This window comes from Elephas maximus, chromosome X (genome assembly GCF_024166365.1).
Source record: "Elephas maximus indicus isolate mEleMax1 chromosome X, mEleMax1 primary haplotype, whole genome shotgun sequence".
Taxonomy (NCBI): domain Eukaryota; kingdom Metazoa; phylum Chordata; class Mammalia; order Proboscidea; family Elephantidae; genus Elephas; species Elephas maximus.
The window spans coordinates 110,786,190-110,801,025 of record NC_064846.1 but is presented as its reverse complement, the minus strand read 5'-3'; the positions used below and the strand labels follow the sequence as shown (position 1 = coordinate 110,801,025).

At 39.1% G+C, this 14,836-nt stretch overlaps 1 protein-coding gene across 1 annotated transcript in view; it reads right to left on the bottom strand.

Annotated features, from left to right (window-relative positions):
• Nucleotides 1-920: 920 nt before the first annotated feature.
• Nucleotides 921-14,836, bottom strand: part of LOC126068771 (spindlin-2-like) — a 30,578-nt gene continuing 16,662 nt past the window's right edge. Inside the window, exon 2 of the mRNA XM_049871480.1 lies at nt 921-1,555. Within this exon, the coding sequence (XP_049727437.1) occupies nt 1,117-1,555 (439 nt within the window). The 3' untranslated portion in view covers nt 921-1,116. The remainder of the gene's footprint in view (nt 1,556-14,836) is intronic.

Below are 14,836 nucleotides of genomic sequence, written 5' to 3'. Positions count from 1 at the left end.
AAGACTTTCAGGCCAAATATTTCCTGCACCAGGGTGGTCCAGGAAAAGTGAGGAGGTGCCCCATAGCCCAGCAGTTATGGGCTACCACGGTTAGTGTGTTTAGCTGAGGGCTGAGGTTCTGCTCAGCTGGAGGCAACATGCAGCAAGAGGGTGTGCCATGGACTCCCTGAAATAAGAAAAGCCTTCTGGTATGAATTTGGTTCCCGCTTAACTGGCCTGAGTCATCCAGTCAAATACCCTCCTAGGGAACCTCCAGTTGAGCTGGCTTCTTTGACAATTGTCCCTTTCTTTTTTCACAGAGCCAGGAAGGGCAATGTGGGTGCTGCCAGAATTCCAGCTTCTTCCAGGCCTTTCCCATACATCCTGCACCCCCACTCCCCACACCCCTTTTCCTGTGTTCTCACTCCCTCTGTTAGTCTTTCTTCCTAACATTTCTTCTTCCGTGTTTCTTCCACTCTGGCTTCCCATGCATGCACAGATCCTCTCTTTGTGCATCCTTTATTATCTCCCCCAGATTCCTGCCAGCTTGATCTCTCACCCCCTTGCTCTGGACCCCTTCCATACTTCTTTGTGACCCTCTCTACTCAGTCTATTGTCTGTTTTCCTCTAAACTCTAAGATCTCACTCTCTCCCTGTCATTCTCCACCACCTTCTCAGCTGGATATCTCCCCCTCACTAGTTTTCCCTTTTCTCCAGGGAGCCTCTCCATTTCTGGCATCTCCCCATCTCTTCCCAAGCAATTATATCCTCCTCTCTCTCCCTCACAGCCCATCTCTAATTCCTTCCCCTCCGCCTGTCTAGGCCAGGCCACCTGAGTCCTATTCCATTTTTAGATGACTGATTATGATACCAGCTTAACTTTATTCACAGCCGGAATGTACAGCTGTTCCTTCCTTTCCTGCTGCTCCACAAAACACACTCAACCTTTTCAAGAACACACATTCCTTACACAAGGCATGTCATGTCCACATACATTTGTATTTTTGAAAACAAAACAACAGTTGTTCTAGCTAAGATGTAGGGTTCACAAGGACCCTTAAGCTTTCAATACACCAAAAAGGAACATGTTTTGCATGTCTACAGAGCACACAAATGTGGCAAAAGTTACCATAACAGTTAGGACTTTTTCACCAAATCATAGACATAGATGTGGAAATCATCATCAAACTTGATGAAATACACAGAGGGTTTGGCTTCCACTTGGTGAATGACCATGCCAATTCGTTTGGAGCCATCTTCTTTGGTATATTCCACATGTTTACCTATCAGGCCATCTACAGCTCCCCCTGGCTCCCTCTCTGCTGGAGGAGACTCATTGGACTCTGGCATGATACGGAGATCACCTTCTTTATAATCGTCTAAAAGCTGGTACATGTACAAGACAGGATCTTTCTCATAGGTAATATAAAACCAGGCTTTCATGATAGGTGCTTGGGCTAAAACCATCCCCCTCCATTCATCCTTAGAACCATGCTCGCCCTCAAACATATGTTCCACTGCTTTGCCAATTATTGTGTTTGCAAGGTTAGCGTCACTGACTTGAGATGATATTGTTCTATGATTTTGGCTGGATCACTTTTCTTGGGAATTGGCATAAATATGGATCTCTTCCAGTTGGTTGGCCAGGTAGCTGTCTTCCAAATTTCTTGGCATAGACAAGTGAGCATCTCCAGCATTGCTTCCATTTCTTGAAACATCTCATTTGATATTCCCTCAATCCTGGAGCATAGTGTTTTGTCAATACCTTCCATACTGCTTGGGCTTCTTCCTTCAATACCTTCAGTTCTTGATCATATACTACCTCCTGAAATGGTTGAACATCGGCCAATTCTTCTTGGTACAGTGACTGTGTATTCCTTCCATCTTTCTTTGATTCTTCCTGCGTGGTCCAATATTTTCCCCATAGAATGCTTCAACACTTCAACTCGAGGTTTGAATTTTTCTTCAGTGTTTTCAGCTTGAGACTTACACAGCTTGTTCTCCCTTTTGGTTTTATAACTCCAGGTATTTGCACATTTCATTATAATACTTTACTTTGTCTTCTCTAATCATCCTTTGAAATCTTCTGCTCAGCTCTTTTCCTTCATCATTTCTTTTATTAGCTTTGTTGTTGTTGTTGTTACGTGCCACCGAGTCAGCTCCTACTCATAGCGACCCTATGTACAACAGAATGAAACACTGCCCGGTCCTGCACCATTCTCAAAATCACTGTTATGCTTGAGCTCATTGTTGCAGCCACTGTGTCAATTCACCTCCTTGGGGGTCTTCCTCTTTTCGGCTGACTCTGTTCATTGCCAAGCATGATGACCCTCTCCAGGGACTTATCCCTTCTGACAACATGTTCAAAGTATGTAAGAAGCAGTCTCTCTATCATTGCTTCTAAGGAGCATTCTGGTTGTATTTCTTCCAAGAAAAAATTGTTCGTTCTTTTGACATTCCTTGGCATATTCAATATTCTTCTCCACACCACAATTCAAAGGTGTCAATTCTTCAGTCCTCCCTACTCATTGTAAAGCTTTCTCATGCATATGATATGATTAATGATATTGTTCTATAATTTTGGCTGGATCACTTTTCTTGGGAATCGGCATAAATATGGATCTCTTCCAGTCAGTTGGTTAGGAAGCTGCCTTCCATATTTCTTGGCACCCATTTGTTGAAACATCTCAACTGATATTCCATCAATTCCTGGAGCTTTGTTTTTCACCAGTGCCTTCAGTGCAGCTTGGACCTCTTTCTTCAGTACCAGAGGAATGGTGTTGCATTCATCGTCTGAAAGAACATTTCAAGATCTATCTTGACGTACAATGCTGTCAGCGACAGGGTAATATCCATACGCCTACAAGGAAGACCAGTTAATACGACTATTATTCAAATTTGCACATGAACCCCTAAGGCCAAAAATGAAGAAATTGAAGATTTTTATCAGCTGTTGCAGTCTGAAGTTGATCAAACGTGCAAGCAGGATGCATTGATAATTACTGGTGATTGAAATGCAAAAGTTTGAAACAAAAAAGAAGGATGGGTAGTTGGAAAATATGGCCTTGGTGATAGAAACGATGCTGGAGATTGAATGACAGAATTTTGCAAGACCAATGACTTCTTCATTGCAAATACCTTCTTTCACCAACATGCACATGGACCTCACCAGAAGGAACACACAGAAATCAAATTGACTACATCTGTGGAAAGAGATGATGGAAAACTTGAATATCATCAGTCAGAACAAGGCCAGGGACTGACTGTGGAATGCAACATCAATTGCTCATATGCAAGTTCAAGCTGAAACTGAAGAAAATCAGAGCAAGTCCATGAGAGCCAAAATAAGACCTTGAGTGTATCCCATCTGAATTTAGAAACCATCTCAAGAATAGATTTGACGCGTTGAACACTAGCAACCAAAGACCAGACGAGCTGTGGAATGACATCAAGGACATCACACATGAAGAAAGTAAGAGATCATTGAAAAGACAAGAAAGAAAGAAAAGACCAAGATGGATGTCAGAGAAAACTCCGAAACTTGCTCACAAAGGTCAAGCAGCTAAGGCAAAAGGAAGAAATGAAGAAGTAAAAGAACTGAACAGAAGATGTCAAAGGGCGGCTTGAGAAGACAAAGTAAAATATTATAATGACATGTGCAAAGAGTTGGAGATAGAAAACCAAAAGGGAAGAACATGCTTGGCATTTCTCAAGTTGAAAGAACTGAAGAAAAAAATTCAAGCCTCAAGTTGCAATAGTGAAGGGTTCTATGGGGAAAAATGTTAAACGACACAGGAAGCATCAAAAGAAGATGGAAGGAATACACAGCCATTATACCAAAAAGAATTAGTTGACATTTATTAGCTTTAGCTACTCTATATTTGCCTTAATTATCCAGTGCTGTTATAACAGAAATACCACAAATGGATAGCTTCAACAAGCAGGAGTTTATTTTCTCCTAGCCTAGAAGTCCAAATTCAGGGTGTCAGCTCCTATGGAAGGCTTTCTCTCTCTCTGTCAGCTCTGGAAGAAGGTTATTGTCATCAATCTTCCCCTGGACTAGAAGCTTCTCAGAGCAGGGACCCTGGGTTCAAAGGACACACTCTTCTCCTGGCACTACTCTCTTGGTGGTACGAGTTTCCTATGTCTCTCTGCTGGCTTCTCTCTTTTATATATCTAAAGAGATTGGCTGAAGATACAACCTAATCTTGTAGATTGAGTCCTGCCTCATTAATATAACTGCCACTAATTCCATCTCTTCAACATCATAGAGATAGGATTTACAACACATAGGGAAATCATGTCAGATGGACTACCACACAGTTCTGGGAATCATGGCCCAGCCAAGTTGACAGATATTTTGGGGGGACACAATCCAATCCATGACAACATTCAAGAGCAAGTTTGAGTATCTTCTGAAATCCATTTTGGTCTTTCCATTTTTTCCTGTCTGTTTAATGACCTTTTGTTTTCTTCATGTGTAATGCCCTTGATGTCATTTCACAACTCATCTGGTTTTTTCTCATTAGTGCCCGATGTGTCATATTGATTCTTGAGACGATCTCTAAACTCAAGTGGGATGTACTAAAGGTTGTACTTTGGCTCTTGTGAACTTGTTTTCATTTTCTTCGGCTTGATCTTGCATAAGAGCAATTGATGGTCTCTTCCTCAGTCATCCTCTGGCCTTGTTCTGTCTGATGATATTGAGCTTCTCCATAGTTTCTTTCCATGAATGTAGTCGATTTGATTCCTGTGTATTCCAGCTGGTGAGGTCCACGTGTATAGTCATCATTTATGTTGTTGAGAAAGATATTTGCAATGAATAAGTGGTAGCAAAATTCCATCATGCTATCTCTGGCATTGTTTCTATCACCAAGACCATATTTTCCAATTACCAATTCTTCTTTGTTTCCAACTTTCACATTCCTATCACCAGTAATTATCAGCGCATCTTGATTTCGTGTTTGGTCAATTTCAGAATGCAGATGTTGGTAAAAATCTTCAGTTTCTTCATCTTTGTCATTAGTGGTTGGTGTGTAAATTTGCATAATAGTTGTATTAACTGGTCTTCCTTGTAGGCTTACGGATATTATCCTACCACTGATAGTGTTGTACTTCAGGCTAGATCTTGAAATGTTCTCTTTGACTATGAATGCAATGTCATTCTTCTTCAATTTTTCACTCCCTGCATGGCTGACTGTATGATTGTTTGGTTCAGGAAAAATTAATTATAGAGACAATATTTGGATTATCTCCCAAATATTTGCATGATAAATAATAAATGACTAAATAACTCTTGATTCAAAAAAGAAACTAGAATGTATTTTGAACTGAAAGAAAATGGCAATGCAAATATATCAAAACCTGTGGCATGCCACTAAAGCAGAACTTAGGGGCATATTTATAGAACTAAATGCCTGTATTAGGGGAAAAAGGTCACAAATCAATGACTTCACTTTCTGTTTAAGAAACTAGAAAAAAGAATTGTCAATTAACCAAAAGTAGAAAAAAGGGATTAATAAAAATAAAAGTGGAAAACGAATAAATAAAAACAGAAAAAAGTAGTTCTTAGAGAATATCAATAAATTTGACAAACCTTTAGTGCGATTGATCAGGACAAAAGGACAGAAAACACAAAATGCCAATATCAGCAGTGACATCACTACATATTCTACAAATATGAAAGGAATAATAACGGAACATTATAAACAACTTTATGGCAATAAATTCAATAACTGGTGAAACAAAGACACAATCTACAGAAGTCCAATAAAAAACAAACAAACAAACAAAAAAAACCTTAATAACAACGTGGGGTTCTGTGGCACAGTAGTTAAGAGCTATGGCTGCTAACGAAAAAGTTGGCAGTTCAAACCCAACAGGCACTCACTGGAAACCCTGTGGGGCAGTTCTACCCTGTCCTATGGGGTCACTATGAGTCGAATTTGACTTGACGGCAATGGGTTTAGATTTTGATTTGGTAATAGTACTGTATCTAGCAGAGATATTGGAATTATACTTAAAAATATTTCCTCAAAGGAAACTCTAGGCCCAGCTCTTTTCACTATAAAACTTACCAAATATTTAATGAAGAAAGAATACCAATTCTAAACAAACTTTTCCAGAGAAGAGAGCTTATTTCCCAATTTCTTCTTTGAGGGAAGCATTAACCTGATACAAAAAAAAAAAAAAAAAAAGACAAACGTATTATAAGAAAACTATAAAAAATACCTCACAGAGGTAGGGCCAAGATGGCAGAGTAGTCAGACTCTTCCAGTGAACCCTCTTACACCAAAGACCTGAAAAAAAAAAGTGAAATGATTACTTTTGTGACAAGCTAGAAGCCCTGAACATCAAAGGCAAAGTTAGAACACGAACTGAGTGGCAGGGGGAGGGAGAGAAGGCTCAAAAGCAGAGAGGAATTGCCAGACCTGAATAGCTGGGAACCCTCAGACTGCAGTGGGCTGGTGGTAGCATTCGGCTACAGTTTCCTCAGGGAGAAACAGCCAGCCTTACAGCTTACCCACACATCTGGATGCAGAGAAGAATCGCACTCTCGGCAAAAGCTAAGTACTTGTGCATATTTTACCATGCCCCCAGCCCCTGAGCTGGCTTCAGTGGCTGTCAATTTCCCTGGGCCAGAGATAGTCCCTGCTGAGTGCCTTGAACCATTCTCCCACCCATGGAGAAGGATTAAATTCATGATTGGGGGAAAAGATAATCTGCCAGCTCCACTAACCTGGGGAGCTCAGGATAGAAGCAGCTCCTGTCCAGGTATAAACAGTCAATGGACTTTGAATACCTTTCCCCTCTGAATGGACATGTGTGAGCCTATTTCAGGAGAATGGGCCCTTGCTGGCAGACTGCGGCTGTTTAAGCTGTGTGGTGGAGAGGTGGGTGTTTGATGTTTGACACTGTTTTTCCTATTAAACAGGGCTGTCACCTACCCACATCAAGGACCTAAGGACTGGAAGCTCCACTCAGGTAACCCAGCCTCGTGCAACAGGGGTCCAAGGATAAGTGGTACCTCCCAGTCTTTAAAACCAAGAGCATTGGATGCCCAAGGTCCATCTGCAGAACTTACCCACCAGTGCTCTCTAAGGACAGGGTCACGGTTTCCTCACAGACACTCGGGGGACAGTTGGCAGGTCCCTGCCTTGATCAGAGCATGATCTCCTGCTGAAACCAGATAACTGTACCTACACCAATCACCCCTGCCCCTCTAACACTGTAGGACAGAGCCTGTACCACACACTTGATGACCAACTACCTGGACACTTCAGCTGAATCCATACAAGAAAAGTGAATGGATTCCTAGGCTCATATACCTGAAAACAGCTCTAGCCATCAGGTGAAAGGACGTTAGAGCTTGAAAGGGGAAAATAATCAAGCTAGCTCACTCAAGCAGTGAATTCTGACATATCAAAACAAAACAAAGCAAGGAGATAGGATACAGTAAGCAAACATAAAATAAACTAATACAATAACTTATAAATGGCTCAGAGACAACAGTCAATATGAAATCACATAAAGAAGCAGACCATGATCACTCCAAAAAACTCTCAAAACAAAGAATTAAAGGATGTTCTGGATGAAGGTGCCCTCCTGGAATTACCGGGTGCAGAATATGAAAGATTAATATGCAGAACTCTTCAAGACATCAGGAACGAGACCAGGAAGGAGATCAGGCAAAATGTAGAACAATCCAAAGGAACACATAGATAAAGCAATTGAGGAAATTAAAAAGGATACTAAAGAACATAACAAAAAATTTAATAAGCTGCAAGAATCCACAGAGAGATAGCAATCAGAAATTCAGATTAACATTAAATTTACAGAATTAGACAACTCAATAGAAAGTCAGAGGCACAGAATTGAACAAGTGGGAGGCAGAATTGGTGAGAATGAAGATAAAGCATTTGGCGCCAATATATTCGAAGAAAAATCAGAAAAAAGAATTAAAAAAATGAAGAAACCGTAAGAATCATGCTGGACTATATAAAGAGAAATAACCTACGAGTGACTGGAGTGCCAGAACAGGGAGGGATAATGGAAAATACAGAGAGAATTGTTGAAAATTTGTTGGCAGAAAACTTCCCTGATATCGTGTAAGATGAGAAGATATCCATCCAAGATGCTCATCAAATTCCACACAAGGTAGGTCTTAAAAGAAAATCACCAAGACATTTTATAACCAAACTTTCCAAAACCGAAGATAAAGAGAGAATTTTAAGAGCAGCTAGGGATAAATGAAAAGTCACCTACAAAGGAGAGTCAATAAGAATAAGCTCAGACTACTCAACAGAAACCATGCAGGCAAGAAGGCAATGAGATAACTTCTATAAAGCCTTGAAGGAAAAAAATGATCAGCCAAGTACCATATATCCAGCACAACTGCCTCTGAAGTATGAAGGTGAAATTAGGACATTTCTAGACAAACAGAAGTTTAGGAAATTTGTAAAAACCAAACCAAAACTACAAGAAATACTGAAAGGAGTTCACTGGTTAGAAAACCAATAATATCAGGTATCAAACCAAGACTACAACACTGGACAGAGCAATCAGATGTCAGCACAGACAGGGAAATCACAAAAATAAATCAAAATAAAAAAGGCTCAAAACAGTGATACAGCAGTGTCATTATGTAAAAGAAGACAACATTAAAACAATAAAGAGGGACTAAGAAATGTGGTCATAGATCTTTCATATGGTGAGGAAGAAAAGGTGATAGAAATAAAAGTTAGGATTAAACTTAGAAAAATAGCGGTAAATATTAAGGTAACCACAAAGGAGACTAAAACTCCTACTCATCAAAATAAATACAAGAAAAAAATAGAGACTCAGGGGGAAAAAATCAACTACAATGAATAAGAGGAAATGACAATGTATAAAGATAATCCACTCAGCACAAAAAAATTAAGTGGGAAAAAGAAACAGGCAACAACACACAAAAAAGACATCAAAATGACAGCAATAAACTCATACCTATCCATAATTACGCTGAATGTAAATGGCCTAATGCACCAATAAAGAGACAGAGAGTGGAAGAATGGATAAAAAAAAAAGGATCCATCAATATGCTGCTTACAAGAGACACACCTTAGTCTTAGAAACACAAACAAACTAAAACTTGAAGGATGGAAAAAAATATGTCAATCAAACAATCAAAAAAGAGCAAGAGTGGCAATATTAATTTCTGGCAAAATAGGCTTGAAAGTTAAATCCATCACAAGGGATAAGGAAGGACACTATATAATGATTAAAGGGACAATATACCAGGAGGATATAAACATATTAAATTTTTATGCACCCAATGACAGGGCTTCAAGACACATAAAACAAACTCTAATAGCATTGAAAAGTAAGATAGACAGCGACACAATTATAGTAGGAGACTTCAAGACAACGCTTTCGACGAAGGACAGAACATCCAGAAAGAAGCTCAATAAAGACACCGGAGACTTAATCGCCATAGTCAACCAACTCGACTTCATAGATATATACAGAACACTCCACCCAACAGCAGCCAAGTATACTTTCTTTTCCAATACGCATGGAACATTCCCTAGAATAGACCAAATATTAGGTCTTAAAGCAAGCCTTAGAAGCATCCAAAACATCGAAATATTACAAAGCATCTTCTCTGACCACAAGGCCATAAAAGTAAGAATCAATAACAGAAAAAGCAGGGAAAGGAAATCAAATACTTGGAAACTGAACAATACGCTGATCAAAAATGACTGGGTTATACAAAACATCAAGGATGGAATAAAGAAATTCATAGAATTCAAAGAGAATGAAAACATTTCCCATCAGAACCTTTGGGACACAGCAAAAAAACAGCCTTCAGAGGTCAATTTATATCAATAAATGCACACATACAAAAAGAAGAAAGAGCTAAAATCAAAGAATTATCCCTACACCTTGAACAAACAGAAAGAGAGCAACAAAAGAAACCCTCAGGCACCAGAAGAAAGCAAATAATAAAAATTAGAGCAGAATTAAAGGAAATTAAGAGAACAGAAAAACAATTGAAAGAGTCTACAAGACCAAAATATGGTTCTTGGAAAAAAATAACAAAATTGATAAATGTTTGAACTAATTAACAAAAGAAACACAGGAGAAGAAGCAAATAACCTGAATAAGAAATGAGATGGGGGATATTATAACAGATCCAACTGAAATTTAAAGAATCATATCAGATTACTATGATAAATTGTACTCTAAAAAATTTGAAAACCTAGAAGAATTGGATGAATTTCTAGAAACACTACCCACCTAAACTAACACAAACAAAGCTACAACAACTAAATAAACCTGCAACAAAAGAAGAGATTGAAAAGGTAATTAAAAAATTCCCTACAAAACAAAAGCCATGGCCTGGACAGCTTCACTGCAGAGTTCTACAAAACTTTCAGAGAAGAGCTAAAACCACTACTATTAAAGGTATTTCAGACCATGGAAAAGGACGGAATACTCCCAGACTCATTCTATGAAGCCAGCATATCCCTGATACCAAAACCAGGTAAAGACACCACAAAAAAAAGGAAAGAAAATTATAGACCTATATTGCTCATGAACTTAGATGCAAAAATCCTCAACAACACTCTAGTCAATAGAATTCAAAAACATACCAAAAAATAGTTGACCATGCCCTGACAGGGAGCACAACAGAGAACCCCTGAGGGAGCAGGAGATCAGTGGGATGCAGACCCCAAATTCTCACAAAAAGACCATACTTAATGTTCTGACTGAGACTAGAGGAATCCCAGCGGTCATGGTCCCCAAACTTTCTGTTGGCACAGGACAGGAACCATACCCCAAGACAACTCATCAGACATGGAAGGGACTGGACAATGGGTAGGAGAGAGATGCTGATGAAGAGTGAGCTATTTGTATCAGGTGGACACTTGAGACTGTGTTGGCATCTCCTGTCTGGAGGGGGGATGGGAGGGTAGAGAGGGTTGGAAGCTGGCAAAATTGTCACGAAAGGAGAGACTGGAAGGGCTGACTCATTGGGGGAGAGCAAGTGGGAGTATGGAGTAAGGTGTATATAAGCTTATACGTGACAGACTGACTTGATTTGTAAACTTTCACTTGAAGCTCAATAAAAATAAAAAAAAATAGTTCACCATGACCAAGTGGGATTCATACCAGGTATGCAGAGATGGTTCAACATTAGAAAAACAATTAATGTAATCCAACATATAAATAAAACAAAGAACAAGAGTCACATGATCTGATCAATTGATGCAGAAAAGGCATTTGAAAAAGTTTGACACCCATTCATGAGAAAAACTCTCAGCAAAATAGGAATAGAAGGAAAATTCTTCAACATAATAAAGGGCATTTATACAAAGCCAACAGCCAACATCATCCTAAATGGAGAGAGTCTGAAAGCATTCCCCTTGAGATCAGGAACCAGACAAGGATGCCCTTTATCACCACTCTTATTCGACATTGTGCTGGAGGTGCTAGCCAGAGCAATTAGGCTAGATAAAGAAAAAAAGGGTATTCAAATTGGTAAGGAAAAAGTAAAAGTATCTCTATTTGCAGATGACATGATCTTATACACAGAAAACCCTAAAGAATTCTCAGGAAAACTACTGAAACTAATAGCGTTTAGCCAAATATCAGGATACAAGATAAGCACACAAAAATCATTTGGATTCCCCTACACCAACAAAAAGAACATTGAAGAGGAAATCACCAAATCAATACTATTTACAGAATCCCCCAAGAAAATAAAATACTTAGGAATAAATCTTACCAGAGACGTAAAAGACCTATACAATGGAAACTACAAGACGCTACTCCAAGAAACCAAAAGAGGCCTACATAAGTGAAAAAACATACCTTGCTCATGGATAGGAAGACATAACATTATATAGCTGTCTATTCTACCAAAACCTATCTATAGATACAATGCAATTCTGATACAAATTCCAACGACATTTCTTAATGAGCTGGAGAAACAAATCAGCAACATCATATGGAAGAGAAAGAGGCCCTGGATAAGTAATGCATTATTGAAAAAGAACAAAGTGGGAGGCCTTACTCTACCTGATTTTAGAACCTATTATATCGCCACAGTAGTCAAAACAGCCTGGTACTGCTACAACAACAGATACACAGACCAATGGAACGGAATTGAGAATCCAAACATAAATCCATCCACATATGAGCAGCTGATATTTGACAATGGCCCAACGTCAGTTAAATGGGGACAAGATAGTCTGTTTAACAAATGGTGCTGGCATAATGGGATATCCATCTGCAAGAAAATGAAACAAGACCCATACCTCACTCCATGCACAAAAACTAATTCAAAATGGATCAAAGACCTAAATATAAAATCTAAAACAATAAAGATCATGGAAGAAAAATTAGGGACAAGGCTAGGAGCCCTAATACATGGCATAAACAGTATATAAATCATTACTAACAATGCAGGAGAGAAACTAGATAACTGGGAGCTCCTAAAAATCAAACACCTATGCTCATCCAAAGACTTCACCAAAAGAGTAAAAAGACTACCTAGAGACTGGGAAAAAGTTTTTAGCTATGACATTTCTGATCAGCCTCTGATCTCTAAAATGTACATGATACTGCAAAAAGTCAACTGCAAAAAGACAGGTAACCCAATTAAAAAATGGGCAAAGTATTTGAACAGGCACTTCACTAAAGAAGACATTCAGGTAACTAACAGATACATGAGGAAATGCTCATGATCTATAGCCATTAAAAACCAACAAAGAAAAAACCCAATGTCATCGAGTCGATTCCGACTCAAAATGCAAATCAAAACTACAATGAGATTCCATCTCACACTAACAAAGCTGGTTGTGGAGAGACTGGAACACTTATACACTGCCGATGGGAATGTAAAATGGTACAACCACTTTGGAAATCCATTTGGAGCTTCCTTAAAAAGCTAAAAATAGAACTACCATAAGACCCAGCAATCCCACTCCTTGGAATATATCCTATAGATATAAGAGCCTTTACACAAACAGATATTTGCCCACCCATGTTCACTGCAGCACTCTTTACAATAGGAAAAAGTGGAAGCAACCAAGGTACCCATTAACAGATGAATGGATAAATAAATTGTGGTGTATTCACACAATGGAATACTATGCATCGTTAAAGAACAATGATGAATCCGTGAAACGTTTCATAACGTAGGAATCTGGAAGGCATTATGCTGAGTGAAATTAGTCAGTTGCAGAGGGACAAATAATGTATGAGACCACTATTACAGGAACTCAAAAAATAGTTTAAATGGAGAAGAAAACATTCTCTGATGGTTACGAGAGTGGGGAGGGAGGAAGAGGGCTTTTCACTTATTAGATATTAGATAAGAACTATTTTAGTGGACAAATAAATTATGGTATATTCACACAATGGAATACTGTTCATCTATAAAGACCAGTGATGAATCTGTGAAACGTATTTCATAACATGGAGGAATCTGGAAAGCATTATGCTGAGTGACATTAGTCAGGTGCAAAAGGACAAATGTTGTATAAGACCACTGTTATAAGAACTCTAGAAATAGTTTAAACAGAAGAAAATATTCTCTGATGGTTACAAGAGGGAGGGAGGGAGGGTGGGAGAGCAGTATTCACTAATTAGATAGTAGATAATAATTACTTTAGGTGATGGGAAAGACAACACACAATACAGGAGAGGTCAGCACAACCGGACTAAAGCAAGATCAAAGAAGTTTCCTGAATAAACTGAATGCTTCGAAGGCCAACATAGCAGGGGCGGGGTTTTGGGGACCATGGTTTCAGGATACATCTAAGTCAATTGGCATAATAAAATCTATTGAGAAAGCATTCTGCATCCCACTTTAGAGAGTGGCGTCTGGGTCTTAAACGCTAGCAAGCAGCCATCTAAGATGCATCAATTGGTCTCAACTCACCTGGATCAAAGGAGAATGAAGAGCACCAAGGACACAAGGTGATTATGAGCCCAAGAGACAGAAAGAACCACATAAACCAGAGACCACATCATCCTGAGACCAGAAGAACTAGATGGTGCCTGGCTACAACTTATGACTGCCCTGACAGGGGACACAACAGAAAACCCCTTAGGGAGTAGGAGAGCAGTGGGATGCAGACACCAAATTCTCATAAAAAGAGCAGACTTAATGGTCTGACTGAGACTAGAAGGACCCTGGAGGTCATTGTCTCCAGGTCTTCTGTTAGCCCAAGACAGGGACCATTCCCAAAGCCAACTCTTCAGACAGGGATTGGACAGGACTATGGGATAGAAAATGATACTGGTGAAGAGCGAGCTTCTTGGATCAAGTAGACACATGAGACTATGCGAGCAGTTCCTGTCTGGAGAGGAGATGAGAGGGCAGAAGGTGTCAGAAACTGGCCAAACGGACAGGAAAATAGAGAGTGGAGGGAAGGTGCGTGCTGTCTTATTAGAGGGAGAGCAACTAGGAGTATATAGCAAGGTGTATATAAATTTTTGTATGAGAGACTGACTTGATTTGTAAACTTTCAGTTAAAGCACAATAATAATTAAAAAAATATATCTCACAGTGTCATAGAGGCAATAATTCTAAGTAAATTTGGCAAATCAAAACTCATGATTAATAAAACAAGACCAAATGAGGTCTATGCCAGGAATGCATGGTTGATTTAACATTCACAAACCTATCAATGGCAGTCAGTATATTAAGAGCCTGAAAAAGAAAAGCCATATGATAATCTCAACAGATTCCTCTAAATTATTTGACAAAAACCAACTCCTGATTAAAAAAAAAAATGTTAGCAAACTAGGAATATAATGGAACTTCCTCAACCTAAAACAGAATGTCTTCCAGAAACCAGAAGAT